Genomic DNA, 26879 nt, shown 5'->3' with positions numbered 1-26879 from the left:
CTGTGCCTACCTCGGGAGATGTCCTGCCTGCACTTTACCGCTGCCTTCTTATGTGGTAGGGGTGGGGAAGAGCAGTTCTGAGGGGCTGGGGCTATCACCCAGGGAAGGAGAGAGGGTTGGTAAAAGGCAAGAATTTGGAAAAAAAACCCTTGGTTTCCACTCCAAAGCCCCACATAGGACCCCAAGGAGGGTCCACGAGGTCACAGGAACCTGGCCTCTGGTGCCAGCCTGCTCCAGAAGCAGGGCCACCTGCCGGCTCCCCTGGAGCAGCCAGTCTGTCATCCAGGACTCCTTGGGGTACCAGGGGGCACGTAGGCCGAGAAGCAAGCTGTCAGGTGCAGGAGGGGGTTAGACCCCCGTGTGGTTCATCTTGGCAGAATGGACGCCTCAACTTCCCCTCCATGAGGCAGGGGAGGGCAACTCTGGCATCAGAAAGGAAGGCACCGGTGCACGTGTACGTGTGAGAAGTGGTTTTATTCCAGATGTGTGGTTCATAAAGACAAGGCCCTCGGGGACAGCTAGTGGCACATGCTTTGGTCAAGAGGAGGAAAAGCAAAACCAGAACAGGGCTGAGTCCCACAAAGGACGGCTGACCAGTGCAGCCTGACCACAGGGAAGGAACGGCTTCTCAGGGGCTTCCCTGAGCGGCAGTCCTGTTACATTCAACGAGGGAAGCCGTGCCCCCCTCCCCAAAGGTTCGCGCTGCCTATGGGGCGGACTCGCACGACAGAGATGGGGGTGGATGAAACGTAGTGGCAGAGGACGGAAGATAGTGGCCCTGGGGGCCAAGGGCCCCTTGCTGGGGCACAGAAGCACTGCTTAAGAGGGCCCGGTGAGAGCCAGGAGGTGAGAGGAAGCCACTGAGAACCCCCCACCGTGGGGCTGCTGGCCGGAGGACAGCAAGGAAGAGGACGCTAGCAGTTTAGGCACACCAGGGAGGGAGAAGGGACACGGCAGCTCAGCTGGATGGTCGTGCCAATCCAGAGCAGAAGTTCAGATCCTTTGGGGATCGGGTACCTCTGTAAGAAGCCGGGGAAATCCACAGACCCTCTCCCCAGGAAAATGCATATATGCACACACATGCACTATTTGGGGGACAATTTCAGAGGATTCCTAGGCCCTCTGGAATCCATGAATTCTCTAGGGGGCCCAGGCTGATTTGCTTTGGGAGGGGGGATTCCCAGGGGTCCTTGTGCCACTGGTCTTTTGCTGAAGATCACGCTGCCTGAGCCAGTGGGGTTGGGCAGGAGGAGATGGGGAATAGCAGAAGCCCTTCTGAGACTAGGCCGTGGCCCAGTGGCTGTGAGAAGGGGGCTCTCTACACAAACAGGAGCTGCCAGCCGGCCTCCCCGCCCACTGCAGGGACTGACCCTCTCAGGCCTCCCTCTTGCAGTGAGGAGGGGCGGGGATGAGGCTTAGGCTGCACGACTTACTCCCTAATGTCTTAGGGAATGTTTAGCTCCAGAAAGGAGGTCCTGCTCATCCCAGCCACCTCAATGCCATGATACAGTATTTACAGAGGCAAAGGCTTTTGAGAAGGCAGGAGTCAAAAGGTCTGAATAAGGATGGGGCTGCTCAGCAGTGCGGGGCGGCCGCCTGTCCCTACAGGGTCATCACCATGGACCCAGGCAGAGGGGACAGGGCATCAGCTGGTCTTAAGGTCCAAGAAAGAGGTCTTGGCTTGGCGCACGGCCAACCAGAAGTGGGATCTGTTTAATAAACTGTGTCCCAAGGCTGCCCCTGAACAGCCCCCTGTAGCCTCTTGTGCAGAGCGTGAAGACCAGAGTGCAGGGCACGGCGCCCGGGGACTGGTACAGCATGGGAGGAAGGATGGGCTGTCGGGAGGAGAGTCACTCTTTTGGTGCTTCGCTGCTTTTCCATCCATGTCCTTCTGCAAATGACCCATCATCCTCTGCTCCAGATCCCATCCCTCCCGCACTCAACCCAGCACCTGCCTGGGACAGGCCACTGAGCTTCTCACCTCCTCCCTGTTCTCTCCCTGCCTTCAGGCTGCCCCCTCCCCGCCCTCCCCATCCACGCCGCCCACATTCGCCTCTCACGCTGACCCCACAGGCGGGCCCTGTGACCCAGCAGGGGCCCTGCGTGGGCTTCTGTCCTTGTTCTCCCCAGCCAACAGGCGAGGGCCCCCAAAACACGGTCCGGAACCCCAGGAGGGCAAAGGGAGGGAACAGAGGGCCAGGGGGCCTGCCCAGTCTCAGCCCAGCAGCAGTCCTGCATCCTGACCGTCTCCTCTTCCGGGGCGAGGCCGGGATGGCAGCCAGGGCATCGGGGCCTGCTCCCCCGTGGCCCCCCCGGAACAAGCTTTGGAGAAACGTGTGTCGTGGCAGGGGGTGTTTGCTGATGATTCCGGCAGAAATGCGAGGAGATGGGAACGGCCTGCTTTACACTCCCCCTCCCTAACCCGCTTCCAGTCCCAAAGTCTCATGCAAAAGGTACAGGAGGCCCCAGGCTACCGTCATGTGTGGGGCAACAGCTGCCACTGCTGGGCCGGGGCGTCGGCCTGGCACTTGCTGGTCACAAGCTGGGCGGGCTTGGCCTCCAGGCAGAGGCCGCTGACCGAGTGCTGGATGAAAGAGGCTTTTCTCCTCCATCTCTGGGGGGGGGGGGGGGGGGGGGGGAAGGAGGATGACGAAAACACAATGATTAAAAATAGTAACAATGCTCAGAAGTCCATTTCACATGTATGTAAGTGGCCTGAATATACCTAGGACACACCGTCCTCATTTGAAACGGACTGTCCCCTACCCAAGAGCTCCCTGACCCCGCACGCCTCCTTAACCCCCTCCCCTTCTGATGCACTCTTGCCTCATTCAGCAGTCTAGATCAGAGGCCCACGGGCTGAATGAATCAAACCCAGGGATGTATTTTGTTTGGCCTGCATAGTGTTTAAGCTTTGGCTTGGTCGTCACATGAAACTCTGTGTTTCCAGCTTCCCTTTAGACATGGGCCCAGTTTCTCATGTGGCATCAGGTGGTTGGGGCTGAGCGGCTGCCCCCTGCTGTAGCTGGGACTCTTGCTGTCTGCTGATCAAGGTCCTGCCCGGTCCCTACGTTCTCCTCCAGTACAGCCTGCCCCTCCCTGTTGGCGTTTGAGTCTGTGGGGCCTGGCCTGGTGCATCTTTTGCTTCTTCAAACAAGATTTCTTCTCCCTGGGGCTATAAGGGTCTGACCTGGCCTGTAACTGTGCAGTGGGTGACCGACACCCTTGAGTGGGAACCGGCTGCCATCTCTGCAGTGATGACTCAGTGAGCCCAGCAGGATGGTAGGAGGCCTGGGGTCCCCATCCCAGTGCCCACCCTGTGCCTCCCTTTCCCCAGGCTTCACAAAGGGGAAAAGAGGTGTTCCTGTGGAACATCTGGAGGTGCCTGGGTGGAGGATGGTGTGTCCTTTGGAACAATCAGGAGAAGGGGAGAGAGGCTGGCCCAGGCTTCAAGGGGGTAAGGAATGCTCGCCCACACATGGAGCCCCCAGGGCTCTAAAGGGTGAGGTCACACACTCAGCTGGAGTGCCAGCAGAAGGCCTGAGCCATACCCAGCTACAGGGCCAGGTCTAGGGCTGCAGGGGCTGAGGTGGGCAGAGAAGGGAACTGACTTGGGAGGTGGACCGGGGGCGGGGTGGGGAGGGAAGTTGCGGGCTGCAGACTCCCCTTTGGAATGTAGGCCTGTGGGGTGCCCATGCAGCCCCAGCAGTGAGGAGTCCCTGGCCTGAAAGTTGGGGCAGTGGGTAGGACAAGGCCTTGGTCCCTCTGGAACTCCCAGCATCGGTTGCTTTGTACCCCTCTAGTCCCTGACCTCCTAGAAGGGGCTGGCCACACTCGCCCCTACTGGGCAAAGGATATCCTTTGGCACAGGTAGGCACCTAGCACAGTGTTTACAAAGGATGAATGTGCGCATGAAGGAATGAATCATCCCATCACTGGAGGCGGTCCCCAAACTGCAGGATTCTCACTTCTTACCCATGCCGTCATCGGGCAGTTACAGGGCCTTTCCAACTCTCTTGGCCACTCAGCCCTGGGCACTCTCCCATCTCTTCAGCCTCTGTTCTTACAGGTGCCTTGCAAGGCAGGCAGGGAGGAGACAAAGGCTCGGAGAGGTGAGGGGTGGTCGGGCTGGGGTCTGCCAGTGCCATCATACTGGCTCCAATATATAGGGCCTCTTAGATACATGATACCCAAGTGGCCTTGGAGGCCAAAAGGGGACCAAGGAGGGAGGCCTAGCTTTGAGAAGGCACCAGCAGTGGGAGACCTGCTCATCCTGTCCTCTTGGAGGAGAGGCCCCAGTGGCCCAGGGTGCTGCTGGGGGCCTGGCAAGACTTGTAGGAGCAGAGCGAATGGGGCCAAGAGAAATTCCCACAAGCCCTTGGGGCTGGGTCAGCATGGAGGGGAAAGGATGCTTCAGCTCCAGAGAAATATTCAGCTGCCCCGGGAGCTACTTCCTAGCTCGGCCTCAGCAAGGAGGAATGGGAGTGGGCTCAAAGCCTGGTCCTCAGAAAGGTCTGAGGCTCCCAGTGAAGGAGAGCCTGAGGGTCTCCCTCCCTGCAGGGCAGGGGCAGAGGGCAGGCAGCCTGAGGGGGCAGGACAAACTACATCTGCCAATCAGAAACTCCTCAGAAGTATCCCTCGGGCTCAGCAAGCAGATCATGGCACACAATTCACACGCGTGTGCATGCACACACACACACACACACACTCACATACACCCAGAGGCTGGAGGAGAGGATCTGGCTGCTTTTCCAGAATGGAATAGCAAACTGCCAGTCATCCCTAAAGAAAGAGCTGACCCAGGCAAACAGGAAAAGGGTGGGAGGAAGCCCTGCAGGCCAAGTCAGAGAGCTAGGCGCTCTCCTCACCCCTGCACTGTGCCGCTGGCTGGCCAGGGTCAGGCACAGAGAGGGAGAGGGGAGGCGGTTGGTGGGCAGAGGAAGGGCCGGAGCAGGCCGCCATCCTTTGTGTCCCATTCCTCGGGCAGAGGGGCACCCTCCCAGCCAGGAAGGGAGCCGGCTGACTGTCACTGGCTGCTGTGTATTCTGAGCAAGTGATGTCATCTCTCTGAACATCGGTTTCTTCCTCAACAGGTGGGCCTGGCCTGTCTCCCAGGATTAATGGAAACAGGGTGGGTGAGTGTTTGGCAAATGGAAAAAGCAGTGCTCCTGTGAGCCTGTCATGCCTGGAAATCAGTGTATCTGGATCTCAGTTTCCCAACAGCCACAATCAAGAAATATTTATTGAAGGGCACCTGGGTGACTCAGTCGGTTGAGTGACTCTTGATTTCGGCTCAGGTCATGATCTCGCTGTCATGAGATAGAGCCCAGCATGGGGCTCCATGCCGACAGCACAGAGCCTGCTTGGGATCCTCACTCCCTCTCTCTCTGCCCCTCCCCTGCTTGCACTCTCTTTTTCTCTGAAGAAGAAGAAGAAGAAGGAGAAGGAGAAGGAGAAGAAAAAGAAAGAGAAGAGAAGAGAAGAAAGGAAAAGAAAAGAAAAGAAAAGACAGGAAAGGAAGTAGTTATCGAGCATCTACTGTGTTTTGGGTTAAGACTGTGGGCTTAGGGGTCACACTGACCTGGGTTTGAATCCTGGCTCCACCCCTTCCCAGCTATGTTTCATCTGACACATGTCCCTTAAATTCAGTGAGCCTCAGTGTAACTCACCTATAAGATGTGGATAGTACTAGGGCCCAAGTCCCTGGGCTGCATGAGGTTTAGATGAGATAATCTGTAAAACTCCTAGCATGGGCTCTTGGTAAAAGCCAACACGAGTTTGACTGTGGTGCTTGTCAGGGGCTAGGGATAGTGTTGTAGGGACACAAGACAGACAGTCCCTGCCCTCACGGAGCTCACAGGCTGGCAGGATTGGCATTTAACAGACATTTACTTGAAGAAGTGTTTCCCGGTGAGTAAAACAAGAGATTTGACCTAGATATTGACTTACAGTGACTCTTAATCTGGAGGGCTTACTTGAGTCTATCTGTTTCAACCCAGGGCTCCCCTGCTAGGAGCTGCCACCCCCTTGTGTGTTCCCTGGTGGCGAAGAGGCTTACCTGCCTGCCTTCTCTTGGGTTGCACACCTGCAGAACGACCAGGGACCCCGGGGTGATGGAGGTGGAAGTGGCAGTCAGGCACTTCCCCTGCTGCTGGATGAGATGGTCACTGAACAGCCACGCCTACAAGGCAGGGACATCAAAGACCAAGTCAAAATGCTTAGTGATGGATGGATAGATGGGTAGATTGGTGATAAAACAAATATACTGTGTATTTTGATAGAATTTTCTACAAATAATAGGAGTGCATGGTATTCACCATATAATTCTTTCAACTTTTCTGTATGTTTAAAAAGTTTCATAATAAAGTATTAGGGGGAGCTTAGCTGGAATGGCCAGAATGGCAATCAAGGATGTACCAAGGGATGCTGGGGGGACAGGGAGAAAGACAGGACGTGGGGCCAGGGCAGCCGGGGGGTTTCCATGACCTGCACTAGTCTTGACATAGGTGCACCCGCACTCATAGGTGGCACATGCATGCACACACAGGAGTCCGGGATGCCCTGCTGCCCATCATATATGCTGGCTATGGCTGCATCCCGGGGGAGAACTGGGTGCTGCTGGGTAGCATTTCTCCCTCAGCAAGGAGAAAGTGGGTGGTTCACAGAGGGCAACTGTGCGAAGTGTACGAAAGGGGACGGGAATGTGGCAGGAGCAGAGCCAAGGAGCCGTGTGAGGGGATAACGTGCATGGTCCCCTGTGGGGGGAGCAAGCAGAGAGAAAATGAGAAGGAGCAGAGGGAAGCCCCACACCCCACTCCTGGATGACGACCATGGCTCCTTTCCCCATCCTGGCCTGGACCTCAAGGCCCTAAGCAGCTTACCTGCGGTGCTGGGGGGTTCTTGGCGGACCCTCTGCAGATCCCCATTCCAAGCAGGAAGTTCCCGGCTGAGTCTTGGCCCTGGGATTCTAAGCAATTAACCCCCTGCTTAATGATGCCAGGGAGCACTTCCTTCACTGGGACTCTGAGAGAAAAGCGAATGGTCAGGCTTGTCCTCTGCCCCCTCCAGGCTCGCTCATCCTTCAACCAGAGGGCAGCGCTTGGTCAGCTCCCCAGGCACCAAGGTCTGGCCTCAGTCTCACGGGAAGGGGCCCTGGGGAGCAGCCCTCGCCAGCAGGGGCAGGAGGGCAGGGGACAGGGAAAGAGCAGGGATGCCGCTGGGAAGATTGAACCTCGCCCACTGGGTCTGAGCAGCTCTGGGAGCCCTAGGGGCCGCCCCAGAGGCCACGCCTTGGGAGGACCCTCGGGAGAGAGCTCAGATCAGAAACCCAGGGCTCCCCAGTCCAGAAAGAAGAAAGTTTGGGGAGAAGCTAGGGTCTAAATGTAGACTCAAAAGGCAATCTCAAAATGACAGGGAAGAAGTCACTTTGGAGAGGCAAATTTAACACCCACAAATATAAAAATGCATTCGATCTCACTAACGATCAAGGAAATACGTATTCGAGAGTTACCAGTATTTGTTTACCATATATATGTGCATAAAATATAATGTGCGATAAATAGGTATTATTGCAACATATCGATTTATATAAAACGTATTATATACCCACAATTATATCAACACCAATCAATATCAATCCCCAGTGTTGGCAATTGCTGCGGGATTGGATCTCCTCACACCCTGTGGGCGAGAGCATAAATTAGCCCAATGGTTCTGCAGGGCAATGTGGCATGATGTACCAAAAGCCTTAAAAATGTGCACACACAGATAAAGGGGGTGGAGAGGTATGAACTACCAGTTGTAAAATAAGTCAGAGAGAAGAAAAGTACAGCATATAGAGAATATAGTCAATAATACAATAATACTGTAATAACGTTGTATGGTGGCCGGTGTGCACACTCATGGGGAGCACAGCATAATGTACACAGAATTATCGACTCACTGTGTTGTACACCTGAAATGAATACAACATTGTATGCCACCTGTACTCCAATAATAAAAAACGCCCCCAAAATAATGTGCATACCTTTGACCTAACGATCCCAATCCTCATCCTGGGAATTTATTACACTGCCTCAGTAATTACGGATGTTTGCAGAGATTAAATTTAAAAGACATCCATCTCTGAGTGATTGCTTATACTGAAAACATAGATATCCCCCAGTAGGGACGGGCTAAATAAATTCTGATTCATCTGTAGTAATGAAAACCCGGTAGCCATTAAAAATGACTGAATGAGTATCTGATAACATGGAAAAATGTTTCTAACGTACCGTTAAGTAAAACAGACATAGTTCAAAATATTGTATTATTGAAATGTTGCTATGCCCAGGAAAATATGCTTATACACACATTATACACACACACACACACACACACACACACACACAAATGACACATCGTCTTACTCTGTGGATAATAAACCCAAGGAGACTGCTGGCCCCAGCTGATGCAGGCTTATATTCCTGGGTTCGGAATGTCATACCCTCTTGGATTGTGGCCCCAGAGGGTTAGGGGAACCAGGAGGGCTTAGAGTCTGGCCTAATCTTAACCACCTCTTGTTACTTCTGTCCGAAGAGAACCCGGGTGGGCAGCGGAGGGGGGCATCATAACACTTCCGGCATTCTTTGTTGTGGACACTTGCAGGATCTCGACCAAACCAAGTCTCCCTTCCTCAGGGCTGGCCGGAAGCTCCCAGAACCCCCAACCGTGACTTATTCCCTCGGTGCGTCAGGAAGACACCTTCGCTTTCTCTCGCACGCCCCTGGCAGGAGCATCCACCTCCTCGAGGCCCCTCTTGAGAGTTTGCATAATTCTAGACCACAGGTTGAAAACCACTGGCCCCCAAGCTGAATCTGGCCCCAAACATGTTCCGTCTGAGCTGCATAGTATGGTTGTTGTTGCCGTTAATTAGTTGGCAATATTAAAACCCTGAGGGTTACACAAAGAAATCTGAATCCAGCTTCTCTTGAGAAAATGGGAAGATCAGGCCACACTGAGCTCGCCTTCCAGAGAGGTGCTACTTCACGGTGGTAGGTAGCAGCTGCCGCATGGCAGGGGGTGGGGTTGCATCCCAGTTTGCCACACTCCCTACAACTCCCTAGTGTATCATTGCTGCCCACCTGATTGATTTGCATCACCCATAGAATCAGTGTAGGATTTGAACTTGCAACCCCTGCCAGGTGCAAGGGCGTTGAGATGCAAAGACCCCACTGGAGCTGTGCTAAGGAATGGGACATGTGCAGGGCGATCCGCTTTCAGAGCTGAGGTGGGCACCACCGTGCATGGCAACGGCCCCGGCACAAAGGAGGAAACCGGGGGCATGGGCAACAATCTCCAAACCCGATGCGGCTCCTGTGTGTGTGTGTGTGTGTGTGTGTGTGTGTGTGGTAACAGCCCTGGAGCAGCTGGGATGGCCACCTTCACCATTCAGCACCCTTCCTCGGCTCCCTGGCCGAGCCAGGCTCAGCTACGTCAGCATCCGCTTCCCTCTCTGTGGGTCTCCTCCCAGCTGGGCTGCCATTAGCCCTTAAGATGCCCTTGCAGAAATAGCAAAAGGCGTACCTTCCTCAAGACGTTTCCCTTCCATCTGTTAGAAAACTGTCATAATATACTGGTTTTGTTGGAAGACTTTTGCCACCATCTGCCAGGAAGTGTTGTAATAAATGTACAATCTCTACTGTGTGACTGGCACCCTTGCAAACGCGGTGTGAACAGTTGTACAACTCCTCCTGACCATCCTAATAAGAGTCATAAATTACCAATTGCTGAGGCCCGCTGCAGAGCTCGGATCCGAGAGGGGACAGGCAGGGCTGTGCTGGGACTACAGGCGGGCCTAGGAAAGCACAGGCCGCTGCCCTCGGCCTCCTCGGTCTCCTTGGTCTCCCCACTGACCATCTGCAAGTGTGGCCCAACCACGAGGGTCCCCTGCTTGGAGGAACGTTGGTATCCCTGGCGTACACATGGCCTTCCAAACCAACCCGAGGCGCTCCTGGCCCCTCAGCCTGAGAACCGAGGCAGGACGCGAACAGCGGACCGAGGATGAGTAACCTGGACAGGAAGGAGGCGAGCAGTTTCTATCTGACCAATGAAACTACTTTTTAAAACGTCCCCGCAGAGCCAGAACAAACAGATGACTCATGCTCCTCATTTAACATGGCTGGTTTCAGCCTCTCTTCTGTCTTGTGATGGATCCAGCTTTCTGAGTGTTAGAAAATCCTTCTTCCTCCTGCTCCTCCGGGGATGACATGGGAGAATGTGTGTGGGGACCGGGCGTGGGGAGGAAAGGCACGTTCCGGCTCCTCCCCGATGCATCCCATGGGCTTCCCAGCTCCTGCGCGAGGCCTAGAGCCCGTGGCTCCAGCCCAGTGTTGTCTGAACCCTGACAGGAGGTAAAGGGAAGACTGTGCTTTTTCCCTCAGAAATGATACGTCTGGATGAAACTTTCCCCTTAAGAGTGGCCACTGGAAAAAGCGGTTCATTTATTATACTTTTATAAATTAATGTTCTTCCCTTCACAGCCATCGTCGGGAGAGCTGGGTTTTCTAGGCCGCCGACCCTTTGCAAGGATGCTGCTGTTGCTCAAATTGTTTTCAAATTCTTTTAAATCTGCTCCCAGAATCAGTTCATTCTTTTTTTAACATTTTTTAATGTTTATTTATTTTTGAGAGAGAGAGACAGAGTGTGAGCTGGGGGTGGGGGTGGGGGTGGTGGGCAGAGAGAGAGAGGGAGACACAGAATCTGAAGCAGGGTCCAGGCTCTGAGCTGTCAGCACAGAGCCCGACACGGGGCTCGAACTCATAAACCGCGAGATCATGACTGGAGCCAAAGTTGGACCGACTGAGTTAACCGACAAAGTTAACTGACTGAGCCACCCAGGCGCCCCAGAATCAGTTCATTCTTGACACTTGATTCAGTCCTTGTCATGCTCTGTGTGGGACCCAGGATCCATTATCTGGGGTAAATCACCTTATTCACTGGACTTGGCGACACCTAATACAGCTGTTTTCCAAAAATCAAATCTGCACTCAAAGAACAACAACTTGCCTTTTTCAAGGACATGCAGGCTCTGAGGGGTGGAGTGTTCTGGAAAGCAAAGCAGCATCCTTGGGAGAAAGCTGGCAGTAATGGAATAACCCGTTCCCTAAGGTGACAGTTATATAGAAGGGAGAATGCTAATTTCCAAGTTATTACTATTGAGGCTTATTAACCATGCAATTTATTCAATTAAAAATATTTATCGAGCTGAGTGTCAGTTTTGTGACAGACACTGTCCTAGGGGCTGGAGCTAAAGCAGTGAACAGGCAGATGCACACCTCTACCCTCATGGAGCTTACTGTCACATGTAGGGAGGCGACGACAAAATTAACCGGCCACACAGGCACTGGATGGTGATAAGGGTGAACTAGGCAGGGGGTGCTGGGGGGAGGGGCGGTCTTCAAACAGAGACTGTTCGGGGAGGTGTCCCTCAGAAGGGGACATTGGAGTCAAGACCTGAAGGAGGTGAGGACATGAGCCATATGGATGTAGTTAAGCTGCTGGAAAGGAGTTTGCAATGAGAAAAAAGGAATCCTCACTGCCCCACCCCTGCCTTACAGCTTCACCCACAATCTGGGAGCTCAGCTCGTGCACACACACACACACACACACACACACACACTCAGATGCCCTAGGGCTCGAGCGGGCACACCATTTGCATTCTGCCTTGAGTCTATCAGAGCAAACATTTGCCAGTCTTTATGGTTGTAGTCTTAATGGACGCATAGTATTTGTTTAGACCCAGGAATTGGGACTCAGTAAACCAATCCCCTATTATTAGCTGTCTCTCGATTTTTCACAGCAGCAGAGAAGCCTACAACCAAACATCTGCTTGTCAATAGTTTTTTTTTTGTTTTTTTTTTTGCTTTGGTTGTTCTTATTTCCTTAGGATAAACTCCCAGAAGGGAGGGAACAGAGTCGAAGGGGATGAATCTTTATTTCTGTGGCTTTTGCTACGTAATGCAGAGTTGTTTTCCTATGGGGACAAAGCCCATCTCTGGCGCTATGACCCAGTCTGTTAAAAGTTTGGCTCCTACCACATCTCACTTTTAACTCCCAGCGGTGTCCTTCCTATTCCCCCAGAGCCTTCGTGTGAAGATACACACTGAGAGCTAGAAAGAGCCAGACTGCCCGCGATGAGGAGATCTCAGGGTGTGGGTCCCCCAAGCTAGCTGCTGGCCCCACCCAGGCTGGGTGTACCAGCTGAGGGCTACACTCACGTGAGCTCTGGGTAGACGTTATCCAGGTACCAGCGGAAGGACTTACAGTTCATCTTCTTCCTCTGCTCGATCCGTGTGGCTACACTGAAACAGTAAGAAAGGCTCAGGCTTTGGCAAGGGGGCCCAGGGAGGAAGCCCCAGGAGGCCAGCCCCCTCTGTCCGCCTACCCCCAGGCTGGGCAGGACCAACGGCTGTCCAAGCCTGCCCTCCAGCCATAAATCATTCTGCAACCTGCAAGGTCACTCCAAGTATCCTGGCGATTCCTCATTTCTTTCCTCAAGTTCCCACTCACTTTGCAGGATCAGGGCAGCCCACGGAGGGTCCTGCTTTACCCTGGCTTCTCACTCCTCGACACCTCAGCACTCCCTAGTCCTTTGGGTTTTTTTTTTTAAGTTTATTAATGTATTTACTTTGAGAGAGTGCATGAGCAGGGAAAGGGCAGAGAGAGAGAGAGAGAGAAGGAGAGAGAATCCCAGCTCAGAGAGAGAATCTAACAGCTCTGAGCCTGATGCAGGACTCAATCTTATGAACTGTGAGATCATGACCAAAGCCGAGATCAAGAATCAGATGCCTAAGTGACTGAGCCACCAGGTGCCCCCTCCCTAGTCCTTATTTTCACAGAGAGCAGAGCCTCAGTGAACTCCAAGCTTTCCTTTCCTGCATTCCAGTTTTAGCAGAAAGGGTCAAATAAGACAAGCACGACATCTTTGGGGAATTTTGGCAAATAAGAACCCTCCGATGTGCCCATGGGTCCACAGTTTGATCTCCCCAGCTTCCTCAGCTTCACTGACCAGAATGGCCACTGACAGATGACCTTCACTGCCTCTCTGAGCCTCGGTTTCTTCTCTGGTAAACTGGGGACATGACTACCTATCTCGGAAGGTTTTCGGAGAATCAAATGAATTAAGAGGGCATAAGAGCCTACCACAGCGTAGTTAGTCAGTAAACATCAGTTCGCCACTAACAGAAATAGTGACACAGCCTTTCTTTTAAAGGGCTAGGTATGCGTAAACAGAGGCAAGAAGATTCAGTGATGATTGCTAATGTTTTCAGTCTTCTGACCACAACCTTAAGTAAGAAATAAATACATCTTATACTGTGATCGAGTATTCCCATGTGCAAATACGGCTAAACACACACGCGCATATAACTGAAATAAATTTCACCGAACACTACTTAGCCTTAACTGCAATCAAGTGCTATTTTCTAGTCTGCTCTGTACTAATCTATAGTGTTCTAGGTCTATCATTTTTTTTTTAAATGACTGTCACGACCCACGAAATCGATTTTATAACCAATCTACATTTTGAAAATGCTTAACTAGACGGTAGTCACACGAGTCCAGGACAGGAAAACAGGCTAACGGCGGGGGGTGGCGGCAAAACCCCAAGTGTTTTCCGCAGACAGTCGGGCAGGGCACTAAGTACTCCCACAGATGTCCTTTTTCCTGCAGGCAGCTTGTGAACGGGCAGCTCTTCGTAAGCGAGCCCTCTCTGCTTATTTCTCCCCAAGAGGCTGCATGCTCCTCAAGAACCCAGTCCTATCTCACGTTGCATATCCTACCATATCCCCCGACTCCCAAGAGCCCAGTGGGGAGGGGCTCAGTTGCCGAGGAGACAGTGAGTTCTTCCCTGGCGTCCACAGTTTGTGTTTTGCTATGGCTGTGCTAACGTGGGCGGAGGGAGGCAAACCGGGGCTGGTCGAGGGGGCCCACCTGCCAAAGGCCTTTCCGATGGCCGAGGGCCGGGCCTCATAGTAATACTGCTTGTATTCATCCATCCACACTTCTGCAGTGCGCTTGGTATTCCTAAGAGGGGAGGAAGGAGCAAAACGAAGTCACCAGGGTGGTCACAGAGTTAGGATCAAGATCAGCTCTGCGCAGCACAGGGTGTTGAGGATCTCAGGAGTGTGCATGAAATAATACTGAGGGTATAAATGACTACGTAATCTGTCAACGTCCATCAGCTCGTGTCTGTATGCTCCCTGACACTCCACTTGAGGCATCTGTTCTGCCAAAATACCTACATGGGGGCAAAAGGACATGTACCAAATATTTGTTTAGTAAGACATGGGTGGCAACCTAAATGCCTACCAATAGGAGCATAGTGACCCCTACTTCTCCAGGATGGAGTACGTGCCATGGAAGGATGTCTAGAATTTAGTGTGAGCAGCAGGAAAGCACATTGCAGAAAGAACACACAGCTTGACCCTATGTACGTAAAACACAAAGTTGTGGTATGTGTGCTTCCCTCCACCTAAAGTACGTGCATGAAAATGAGTCAAAGGGCCGAAATGAGAGACCAGAAATCTATACCCAGTAGTTACTTCGAGAGAGCCAAGGGGGATAGGAGTCAGACTGGGTAAAAGGGACTTTTGCTTTTTTCTCCACATGTGACATAAAGAGTAAAAGCACATGTGTGGACAGATATGTATATATAATATCTTGCATTTTACGGTGAACATGTGTTACTTTTATCATTATAGAGACAACACAAAAGGGGTGGGGGAGAAGCAAACCGAAATATTAAGCCATTCGGTTAGCTACACTGGGGAGCCACTGCTACAAACAAGGGAGCACGGGCCTGACAAGCCAAAAAACTGTCCTCAAAGAGGGTGCTCATGACACTCTTCCCCGCCTCCCCTTCCACCCCCTCCAGGAGAGCGGGTGATGGCTGGTCTCTAGGACCTTGCCCACTCCCCCTCAAGACCAAGTACATCCTGGGGCTGGGGACATGGGTGGGCAGATGCTGACCAAGTCAGGGTCAGGACATGGCATCCATGACCAGAACTTGGGGCCCAGTGAGTGGAGGGCAGCTCCCAGGTAGGCATTGGGCCAGTTTTCCAATATACTCCCGGGCAAAGAGAGTCAAGACAAGGGAGGCCTGGCGTCCACACTCGGTTTCATCCTTCCACCTTTGAAAGTACCTGAAATCCCAGAATTGGAGGGAACAGATGGGGAAACTGAGGCCCAGAGAGGTGGGGTGGCTGCCCAGAGTCACAGGAGTAACTGACTGGGCTGGGGTCTAGAAGCCAGGTGTCTTAGCTCCTAGCCTGGTGCCCTTTGCACTGTGACCTACCTGATGTAGGTGAGGGCATTGCCCTCAGGGAAGTTGTAGGGGTGCCGTTTCCTGAAGACGTGGCCCACCCGGCTGCAGGGCACGATCTCCAAGCTCCCACCGCACATCCACACCCTGAAGGAGAGCTCTGCAGGAAATGGCAGCCGTCAGGAGGGAAGAGCCCCTGGCAGGTCCCCACTGAGTGAAGGCCGGGAGGAGCTAGCCTCCCTTGCCTTTGGTGTCTCTTTGAAGGCATGTGCTGGGCTCAGGGTTCCTGGGGCCATTTACATGCGGTATGCCCAACCTTGAACATGTTCCTGACCGCTCGCTCCGTGCATGTACATACCCCCGCCCCCCCAGCACACACACGCCCCCTCCACACACACCCCCTCTACCCACACCACACACACACATACCCTCCATATACACCCCTTTGACCCACATTCCCCCCTCCACACACACCGCAAACACACACCCTCCACACACGTCCCCTCCATACCTACCACACATACACACCCTCCCTACATGCTCCCCATACACACTGCCCGTATCTGAGCCCTAGGAGAGGAAAGGTTTTTTGTTTTGTTTTATTTTTTTTGAGACAGAGAGAGAGAGAGAGAGAGAGAGAGAGAGAGAGAGACAGAATCCTAAGCAGGCTCCACATTCAGGGTGAAGCCCAACTCAGGGCTCGATCCCATGACCCCGGGATCATGACCCAAGCTGAAATCAAGAGTTGGAGGCTCAACAGACTGAGCCACCCAGGTGCCCAGGTGGGAAAGCTTTGAAGGAACACCAAGACCATGAGCAGAAGGAAAACCGAATCAAATGCAGCATCATTTCCAGCCTCTGACTACAAAGCCCCATCCAGACATTGCTAAGGAAGAATGCATTTGCTCGTCAGTCAGTCCTAGACACCCATGAGGCTGGGAAACCCACCACCAATCAGGTCACGGGCCACTCTTTCTGGCCCCGGACCTCCCTCTTGGTGTAGGTGGTCTCCATGCACAGGCTACCACTGGCCCTCTTGAGACACACTTCTGTTTGATAGTGGTTGGGATGCTGAATGAGCTTCTGCAGGTGACTGTGGTCCCTCTTAGTGCTGAGAGATGCAAGAAGGTGGCCATTCTGCTTCCCGGAAGGGAACAGCACAAGCTGCCTGCTCTATTCTCAAATTTTTTTTTTTAACATTTATTTTAGTTTCAAGAGACACGGAGAGACAGAGTGTGAATGGGGGAGGGGCAGAGAGAGAGGGAGACACAGAACCGGAAGCAGGCTCTAGGCTCTGAGCCGTCAGCACAGAGCCCGACGCGGGGCTCGAACCCACCAACAGTGAGATCATGACCTGAGCTGAAGTCGGACGCTTAACCGACTGAGCCACTGAGGCGCCCCTGCCTACTCTACTCTATACTCAACAGTCGTCACTTCTGGCAAGGACCCATCTTGGCAGCTTGCTGAACCTCACATCATCTCTTCTGATTACTCTTTCATATTAACCCTGCAGGTGGGCACCCTGTAACATTAAAACACCTCTTTCCTGTCCCAGAAAATACACAATCCTTTTTTGTTTGTTTGTTTTTAATTGAAAAAAAGGAAGACCGTTTTCTCATGAGCTCTAGCCTTGGTCCATCTCCCACTCCCCAGTTGGCCATACAGATACTGGTCCCTGGCCAGGTCTGGGGGTTCTCACCTGGCACAGATGGTCAGGGCCCAAGCCCCCTCGCTGAGACTAACACCCACCTCTGGCTACACTGTGTGCAGCAGGCAGCTTCCAGACACAGGCCAGGGGTGAGGACTAGACATGTGGCATATCCGGACCCATGCTCATGGTCGGGTATGCTAATGGGCTTCCTAGGTAGGCCTGCAGACTGCCGGGCTTGTGTCCCTTCTCCCGGGATGAGCTTTGCAACTGGTTCAACAACTGAGATTTAGAACTAGGGGCAGATCTGGGGGACAGAGGAGTTACTTTCTAGTTCCATTTCTGCCAGACTAGCTTGGTTATGCTAGTTAAGTCACTTCATCCCACCAGGCCATACTGTCCATGCTGTTATTGTCATTATCCACAAGGCGGTAACGAACAGTAAGCATCACCCATTTACTGAGCACTTGCTATGTGCCATGCCAGGTCTAATTCTCACAGCAAGCAGATGAAGCTAGTATTATTATCCCCATGGGCTTTTTGTTTGTTTTATTTTTGTAAATTTATTTATTCTTTTTAAGTAGGCTCCATACCCAACGTGGGGCTTAAACTCATGACCCTGAGATCCAGAGTCACATGCTCTACCAACTGAGCCATCCAGGCATCCCTATCCCCATGTTCCTAATCAGGACTGGGAAGCTCAAACATCTTAACCTCTCCAAGATCACCCAAACACTCTGCTGCAGAATTACAATGTCAAGTTCACATTTTTTCCAGCAAGCTGCACTGTTTGAACCAGATTCTTTCGTTCTTTCAGTAAAATTTTATCGGGAACCTGTTCATTATGTGTTGTATGCTGTTCTAGAATCCTTACACTGATGGGTAGGAGACAGGGACTCACTAAAATAAGAAAGAAAACAACAAGTAGACCAGAAAATGAGTAAAATACGTAGTCTATCTGGCGGTAGTAAGTACAATGGAGACAAAGGAAGCAGGTGGGGCTGAAGAAGGGGGAGCTGTTGGGGGGGGGCTACAGTTTTAATTAGACTGACTGGGAAGTTATCACTCAGAAGGGGACATTTGAGCTAAGTCCTGAAGGAGGGGAGGAAGCCAGTCGTGTGGCTTTTAGGGGACAAGCATTCCAGGCAGAGGGACCAGCAAGGGAAAAGAAGTAGAGGCTAGAGTAGGCGGTAAGTCCCAGGCATGGCAAGTTGCAGGTGGTGGCAAAGAGGCCTGGCAGGGCTAGCTGCTGGAGTGGAGTGAGGCCGGGTGAGAGAGGCAGGAGACGTGGGCAGAGCTGATAGTGTGCTGTGGGGGAAGGACCCAAGGCACGAGGACTTTGGGTTTTGCTGTCAGTGTTGAGGGAGTCCTTGCAGGGTCACGAGCAGAGGAGCAGGGGATTGGCTTGATGGGACTGTCTTTTAAAAGGATCTCTAGGGGCGCCTGGGTGGCTCAGTCGGTTGGGCGACTGACTTCGGCTCAGGTCGTGATCTCGTGGTCCGGGAGTTCGAGCCCCGCGTCGGGCTCTGGGCTGATGGCTCAGAGCCTGGAGCCTGTTTCAGATTCTGTGTCTCCCTCTCTCTCTGACCTTCCCCCATTCATGCTCTGTCTCTCTGTGTGTCTAAAATGAATAAACGTTAAAAAAATAAATAAAAAAAATAAAAGGATCTCTAACTGAGAATACACTGAGGGTTGATGGGGGGTGGGAGGGAGGGAGAGTGGGTGATGGGCATTGAGGAGGGCACCTGTTGGGATGAGCACTGGGTGTTGTATGGAAACCAATTTGACAATAAATTTCATATTAAAAAAAAAAAAAGAAAAAAATAATGAAAGGCTCTCTAATGGGAATCCCAAGGTTTTCATGTTTGTCGCCTGCCCTTACGGTGGCCTCTGGGCTCTGAGTTTGGCTCTCTGAGGACGCGGGAATGAGTCTCAGTTTGGACATTTCCCTTCCTTCAACAAAGGAATAAAACAAAAGGCCCAAACCCACCAGCGGCAGGCCTCTCCTGGCTCAAAACTGCTCCCAGCAGCTGAACATGTGAGCACCATGGCTAGCCTAGAAATTTCTTTGAATTTCTTCTAAGAAACAAAACCCTTCCCAGAAACACTCTGTGGTTCACCTTTCAAGTTCCCCAACCACTGAGCCCTTGCCTCAGGCAGAGTTTGAAGTTAGCTATTTGATCAGTCACTTGTTTCTCTGTCAATCACCAGCCTTAAAAAAAAGAAAAGAAAAAAAAGACAAAAGAAAAAGGCTCCTGGATGCAGGAGAGACCATTAGTTTCCTAGTCCTCAGAATCTTTGCAGGAAACTGGCTTTGCCAAAGCTCCCAGGAACACACAGGAGGCCACTTGAGCCAAAAACATGTGCAAAGGAGGTCAGAACGGAAGGGTCAACGCACCCTAGTTCCCAGAATTTACTCCTCTAAAGGCCTGTCTGGAAACGGTTTCCAAGAGTAAGTTACAAAGGGGAGAACATTCCACGCCTGTTTCCACTCCAGTTGGTTTTGAGTTGGGATCAGGCCTGTTGTAAGCCCCGCTGCTCATCCGTGTCCTGACCAGGGAGAGCGAAGGAAGACCCCCTCCTCACCTCTCAGAAACCCAGCATTTCCTTTGATCACACCTCACATTTAAAGGGCTCTGGTAGAGGCACTCCATACCCCTGTCAGACGTGGAGCATCCTGACTGAAATCTGGAAGGCGGCGTCCACCTCAGTTTTCCCACCTGGCAAATGGGTGCAATACCACCAGCCATATTTACTTTGCAAGAAACCCGGTCAGGATGAAGAAGGAAACAGAGGGCTCTGCAAAGGACTGGGTCACCACAGGAGCAAGAACTGGAAACCCCTGAGCACTCACTCCCCATCCTTCACCCCACTCCCTGCCGTGTGGGCCGCACCACCAGGCTCCCATCTTGTGGGCTGGCAGGGTCGGTCAGAGCGAGGAGAGGGGAGAGTGAGGGTGGGTGTTCATCCCCCCACGCCCCCTACCTCGGTGCTGTGGGTTGGCTACAGGTGCCCCGAGACCACAGCTCCTGTCAGAGGGCACCCCTTCCCCGACTTTCAGACCTGGGGTGGCTACACTTCACAGCAGCCACCAGCCCAGCCTAGTACTGTCCCTGCGGCTGTCTGTATCTTGCCTGCACTGTGTGAACTGGCTTTTTAGTAACCCCCCTTGAATTACCCATGTTGGGTGTTCCATCTGTCCTGGGCCTTTATCTAACTGAACCTCACGGGTGACCCTGGGGGTTTGCTGGGCTCCTGCCTTTCCTGCTGGAGCGAGAGGGCTCCCATGGCCCCAAAAGTAATGATAATGGCTGCCAGCACCACGCCATATATTTTTTTAATCTCTTTTTTTTTTTTTAACATTTCTTTATTTTTGAGAGAGAGACAGAGTACGAGTGGGGGAGGGGCAGAGAGAGAGGAAGACACAGAATCCAAAACAGGCTCCAGGCTCTGAGCTGTCAGCACCGAGCCCGACGTGGGGCTCGAACCCACGGACCGTGAGATCATGACCTGAGCCAAAGTCGGTCGCTCAACCGACTGAGCCACCCAGGCGCCCCCACACCAAACATTTTTAACTCATCTCTCATTTAGTATTCATACCGGCCTCTTGAGGAAACAGACTTAGGGAGGCTTTAACTTGTCCAGGGCCAAACAGCTCACAGGTAGTAGGGCCAGTATTTGTACCCAGGCCATCTGACCCCATTACTTACATTTGACCACCAAAGTCCACTCTGCCCCCGCCCGGCTCTTCTGGAAGAGAAGCTGCCGCGTGTTTAAGCTGCAGTCCAGGCTACAAGTCTGTATGTTCTTTCACACACGTCTAGCCATGCGGCCACAGTCTCCCCCTGACCACCTAAATCTCTCTGGCTGCTAGCTGTGTGGCTCTGGACAAATTACTTAACCTCTCTCTCAGTTTCTTTATCAGTAAAATGGAGATAAAATAGTACTTACCTCAGATTGTTGTGAGGTTGTGAGGATGAAACACATTAATACATGTTTAGAACAGGGCCTTGTGCATAGAAAGTGTTCGAGCGGGTTATCTATTGTTATTATTGCTATTGTTATTTTCCAACTTACCAAAATTCTCTCCCCCCCAGATGTCCATCTGGGCATCATACTTTCCCAAATGGTTAAACCAGGACTTGTCGATCACGAAGATTCCCCCAGCTATGACGGGCGTCCTAGGAGCAAGGAGAGGAGAGAGGCAATGCATGAGCTGGAGAAGCTGGGAGCCCTTCTAGATGGTTCCAGAACCCCGGGCCATTTGCCCCGCAATCACCTGCTTGCAGAGTCACAGGGGCAGGATATCTGGCCAGCTCCCTGGCCTCTGTCCTCTCTGTCCCTGGGACCCGGAACCGAGTCAGCACTTAGATCGCGCACCCGCAGGAGCACCAGCAACTAAACGGCCCCCCAGCAGCCTCCCAGGCCCTCAACCCAGGGAAGGATGGGGTCTCTGCAGAGCCCAAAGCTGCACTGACCTTATGGGCTTGGTGGGGTCGGTCCTGGCAATCTTCTGCTCAAGAGGGATCTGCTCCCACTTGAAATGCAGGCTCCAGTCAAATCCTAAGGGACAAAGCAGGGTGAGGACAGAGCTCTGGGCAGAGCCCGCTGGCGGTGGCTGCTCCCTCACTCTGCCAGCCCTTGGTGTCTCCCTTGATCAGAGCCCAGCTCATAGAACAGTCGTTCTTTCACTCAGAATGAGACAGGCCCCTGTCCTCATTGAGTTTCAATCTACTGGGAAAGACAGAGACTACAAAGATAAATCAATAAAAGGATAATCTGCTAGTCGAAGGGGGAAAGTGCTAAAAAGAAAAGTAAAAAAAAAAAAAAAAAAAAGAAAGAAAGGTATCCATGCTATTCTAGTAAGGGTAGTCAGGAAAGACTCCCTAATGAGGTCACATTTGACCTGAACGAAGGACTGATTCATGGAGAGATATCTGGGGAAAGGGAATTCTAGCTGGGGGAACAGCAAATGCAAAGGCCCTGAGGTGATTTTCCTAAAGGAGAAATGCCTGGCTCCCTTCAGACTTCCACTCAACTCCCAAGATCTAAGGAACTGCTGTATCCATTTTTTGGAACTCTGGGCCCCAAATAGGAAAACCACTCTGCCCACTAGCTCCTAGCAACAGATTGTCTAGTGCCGCCTGTCCGATAGAACTTTCTGCAATGATGGTCATGTTCTGTATCCGCACTGTTTAATATGGTAAGCAGTCGCCACACGTGGTTACCGAGCTCTGGAAATGTGGCTAGTGCAACTTAGGAAGTAAATTTGAATTTTACCTAATTTTAATTAATTTAAGTTTAGGTAGCCAAATATGGCTATTCTATTGAACAGCACCACTCTGAAGTCTAGACCAGAGCTGTCCAAAGGAAATAAGATGCAAGCCAGAAATGCAAGCCACATACGTAATTTAAATTTTTCTAGTAGCCATATTCAAAAGTAAGAACATATGAAATTGATTTGCATAATATATTTAGTGCAATATATCCAATGTTTTCATTTCAACATGTAATCAATATACAAAATCACTGAGGAGATATTAAAATAATTTTTTAATGTTTATTTATTTTTGAGAGAGAGAGAGACAGACAGACAGCAAGGAGAGGAGGGGCAGAGAAAGAGGGAGACAGAATCTGAAGCAGGCTCCAGGCTCCAAGCTGTCAGCACAGAGCCCTATGTGGGGCTCGAACCCATGAACCGCGAGATCATGACCTGGGCCGGAGTTGGATCAGTCATTTAATGGACTGAGCCACCCAGGAGCCCCGTGAGGAGATGTTTTACATTCTTTTGTACTAAGACTTTGAAACTTGGTGTGTATTTTACACTTACATCACATCTCAATTCAGACTGGTCACATTTGAAGAGCTCAATAGCCAAATGGAGCTAATAGCTACCATATGAGACAGCCCGTGTCCACACCACCTCCAGCTATACGTATTAGAAGTCATGCAAGGTTGAGGACTCCCCTCCCCGCCCAAGACACTGTCATAATCATGCCTTCTGCCAGGACCTGTGGCCATGGTCCCAGGGCTGGCAGCATTGGGGAAGGATGTGGCAGTGTTTGCAGGGAGAAAAAGACAAAAGACTAGCTTGGAGCTATCACTGACTGTGCCAGAGGGCTTTGTCCCCAACCTCAGGGCTCTACACTATCCCTTTCCATTTTCTGGAGGTAAGGGGGTGGAGTGAGACGCTCCTGCACACCAGGAGGAAGAGCACCAAACCCAGGGCTTTAGGTTGCCCTCACCTGCCTCTTTCAAGCCTGCGGCTCCTCCCCCCAGGGGGCCAGACCCACCTCCGCGAAGATCCGCAGATGCAGCGAGGTAGGCAAAATTGTCCAGACTGATGACATCAATGATGGGGCTCACCACGCGGGTGTGGTCCTAGGCGAGGAACGAGAGATGGCGTGAGGCCAGGGACTCCACGAAGAAAGGCCCAGCCGCCTGCTCTTCAAGGTGTGGGGCACCCAGCCCTTCCTGCAGGACATGTCAGGTTCCTGGAAGCCTGTCCTGCAGCACCCACATCCAGGCTCCCGGAAGGTCCCACCTGGGTTCCCTGGGCACAGTGCTGTCCCAGCCTCTTCTTCTCACACCAGGTTGAGCCCTGCTGGGATCTCACCTCCTCAGTGAAGCCCTGCCTGATTGCTGCAGGCTGGGGATTTCTTCCTCTGTTGAGCCGTTCTCACAATTACAGTCCAGACAATTCCTGGGGCACTGAGCCACTGACGTGGCTCTTCTGTTGCTGGTTTGAACTGTGGTTCTATTAACTGTCATCCACCTTTGTACACGTTTGCGTTGAGTCTTCCCAATCGGACCACCAGCAGCTTGAGGGCAGGGACTCCGCGGTCCTTGTGCAACCTGGGTGTCACTCTCTTATGCCACATCCACTTCAAGGAACCCTTCATCCCCCAAGACACAAATCCACCCCCATTGGTGGGTAATGTTAATTTTATCCAAGGGTAATGGTGTTGGTGGATCATGTCATATACCCTGTGCAAAACTATCAACTGCCATCAGCCTTCTCTTCTCTCTCCCTCCATGGAGGGACACAGAACAGAGCCTCTTCTCTCCACGCATTCTGCGCGGACCCTCAAAATCCTCTTGTCCGCAACTTGGAACCCAGCTCTGCCCCTCAGTTCACATCCCATCTCAGGACCACAAGAGCCTGGGAGATGGTGGAGCAGGGGAGACCACTCATGGTTTCTCACAGAGCCCTGCGGGGGCCTCGCCGTCTCCTTTTTAGAGACCTTTTTGTCCTGAGATCTAATTCCCATTTTTATAACAATTTTATTAGCCATAATTGACATGTGATAAAATTCACCATTTTAAAGTATACAGTTTGGTGGCTTATAGTATATTCACAACATTGTGCACCCACCGCCCCTATCTAATTCCAGAACATTTTCATCACCCCGACAAGAGCCCCTGTACCTGTTAGCGGTCACTTCCCAACCGCCTCTCCCCGCCCTGACAACCGCTAATCTCCTTTCTATTTCTGTGGCTTTGTTTCATTCTAGACACTTCGCATCAGTGGAATCATATAATACGTGGCCTTTTGTGACCTGCTTCCCTCACTTAGGGAAATGTTTTTATCCTTATTGTGGCATGTATCAGGACTTCATTCTTTTTTATGGCTAATATCCTATTGTATGGCTGCCTCACATTTGTTTGCCCATTCATCAGTTGGCAGACTTTGGGCTGTTTCCACAGTTTGGCTACTCTGAATAATACTGCTCTGAACACTCCTGTACAAGTTTTTGTGTGGAGTATGTTTTCATTTCTCTTGGGTATACACCCAGCAGCTGCAAGGGTCATGTGGTAACTCCATGTTTAAACTTCTGAGGAACTGCCAGACTGTTTTCCAAAGTGGCTGCACCACTCTACGTCCTCACCAGCAATGAGTGAAAAGGCTCCTACTTCTCCACATCCTCGCCAGCACTTGTTACTGTCCATCCTTTGGTTACAGCCATCCTGTACGTATCAAGTGGTATCTGACTGGGGTTTTGACTTGCATTTCCCTCAAGTCTTAATAATGTTGAGCATCTTTTCTTGTCTTTTCTTTTTAGCATCTTTTCATGTGCTTGTTGGCCATTTGCATCTGCCTTGAAGAAATGTCCATTCAAATCTTTTGCCCATTTTTAAGTTGGGTGGTCTTTTTATGGTTGATCTGTAATCACCTCATCCTATCCTCCATTTCTCCTACCCTTGCCCTTCTAGCATAAAACTGGCATGTAGTAAGGGCCCCCTGCCCTCATCTCTCCTTGAGGACACCATCCCCCTCTCCTTCCTTCTCAGGCTTCCCAGCCTTGACCCAAAAATACCCCCTGCCCCAGCACAGGACCCGCCTCCCCCAGGAGGAAAACAACACCATTTGGAATAGGAACTTTATAGCTCACCCAAGCTCTCATCCAAATGAATTCTCACAACAACCTCGTGAGACAAATATTACAATTACCCCCATTTTCAGAGGAGAAAGCTCCATAACATGGAGTCACCCTGGAGGGGGAAGACCCTTTAGGCCCCTACTCTGCCTGTCCAACTTCAAAGACTATTCACACGCCCTCATGCCAAGAACATGGTGGGCACATCCCAAGGGACAGAGATCCTGTAGGGACAGACAAACTCACCTCCTTTACCCGTTGCAGCATAGGCTGTAGCCACTCAGTATTCACTTCACAGTGGCTGTCCAGAAAGGTGAGGACAGCAGCTGTGGCCACATCTGCCCCACGGACTCGGGACCGGATCAGCCCTACAATGGGAATGGACAGGGATTGGTAACTGGGACTGGGCCGATTTGCTTTCCCCCCATCCCTCAAAAGTCTCAGGGCTCTGCACCCTTCAGGGGTCAAAGCTTCCTCTGAGTTACTGTGATTGAGGTTTACTTTGTATTTGTTTATTTCCTTCCTCACTCTCCTTTCTCTCATCCACCTGTCAACCATCGTTACTCAAGGTCATTCTCTGAGCACCCTCGATGTCTCAGACACTGTTCGGGACTCTGGGAACACACTGATACAGTCAGTTCAGTAAAGGCCAAGTGCAATAAAGTGCGTTTGAGTATCCAAAGAAAAACCAGAAACCAAAACCCTTTCCCCCCTAACCCGAGGGACCTCAGGGCGGTCCCCTTCAGTTGCACCATCATGTGTGACATGGCTAGAATCTTCTAGACTAAGACAGGCCGGAGTTGCTGTGGCAGCCCCTTCATCACCTTAAGCATGTTATTTAACCTCCCTGAGCCTTGGTTGTCTTATCTAGAAGTTTCAGAGAAATTGACCCCTGCCCGTCTGGAAGAGTGATTGGTGCCTAGGAGGCCTACACATGCTAGTTTCTGCTCTGCTTCTATCCCGCCCCTGACAGTCTTGCCAATGGTTCACCAACTGTCAGAGAGTGGCCTTGCTTCTGGCAGCTCCCTGGCCAGGGCTGGGGACTGACCTGGTCAGGAGAGAAAGGGCCCGGCTGGTCCTGCCGACAGAGCAGCCACTGGTGCCCTGTGAGCTGTGAAGACGGAACGGCCTTACTCTAAGAGCTCCGATTGGAGAGGTTTCCCTGGCCACACCTCTGCCCTGTACTCTGCCCCTGTCCATCTGATTATCCATAATATGTGCAAATATCCATCTGTCCCTTCCTTCCATCCCACAGGAAGCTAGAAAGCGCTTAATCAAAAGTTGACACCTGTGTTGGGCAAATCCCTCAGGAAACAATATATTCCTAGGCCTAAAGGTACCTACAGCCCTGTGCTTGCTAGAAGTCTCTCTCTGGCCTCTTCCACGCCAGTTAGAAGGTCTCCTTAGACTGACAGTTCTTTCTTAATCACACCTCTCACCTCTCTCTCTCTCTAACCTTTAGTGGCTCCCTCCTACCTGCCTTATCAAGTCCAAATGCCTTTCTCTGGCTTCCAAGGTCCTCTGCCATCTATCCTCACCCCACCACTTCCCC

General features: G+C 51.8%; 1 protein-coding gene across 2 annotated transcripts in view; it reads right to left on the bottom strand.

The window, feature by feature from the left end:
- Positions 1-455: 455 nt before the first annotated feature.
- Positions 456-26879, bottom strand: part of GALNT16 (polypeptide N-acetylgalactosaminyltransferase 16) — a 92959-nt gene continuing 66535 nt past the window's right edge. The window contains exons 6-15 of one of the 2 annotated variants that reach the window (XM_003987773.6): positions 25574-25695; positions 23243-23330; positions 21428-21512; positions 21027-21130; positions 15335-15461; positions 13972-14064; positions 12258-12341; positions 6882-7023; positions 6059-6181; positions 456-2614 (exon numbers count right to left, since the gene is read on the bottom strand). In XM_003987773.6, the coding sequence (XP_003987822.3) occupies positions 2477-2614; positions 6059-6181; positions 6882-7023; positions 12258-12341; positions 13972-14064; positions 15335-15461; positions 21027-21130; positions 21428-21512; positions 23243-23330; positions 25574-25695 (1106 nt within the window). In that variant the 3' untranslated portion in view covers positions 456-2476. Of the gene's footprint in view, positions 2615-6058; positions 6182-6881; positions 7024-10805; positions 11144-12257; positions 12342-13971; positions 14065-15334; positions 15462-21026; positions 21131-21427; positions 21513-23242; positions 23331-25573; positions 25696-26879 lie in introns of those variants that run through there. The other variant, XM_019833202.3, reaches the window with a different exon arrangement.

Source organism: Felis catus, chromosome B3 (assembly GCF_018350175.1).
Source record: "Felis catus isolate Fca126 chromosome B3, F.catus_Fca126_mat1.0, whole genome shotgun sequence".
Lineage (NCBI taxonomy): Eukaryota > Metazoa > Chordata > Mammalia > Carnivora > Felidae > Felis > Felis catus.
This window is presented reverse-complemented; position numbering and strand designations above follow the sequence as displayed.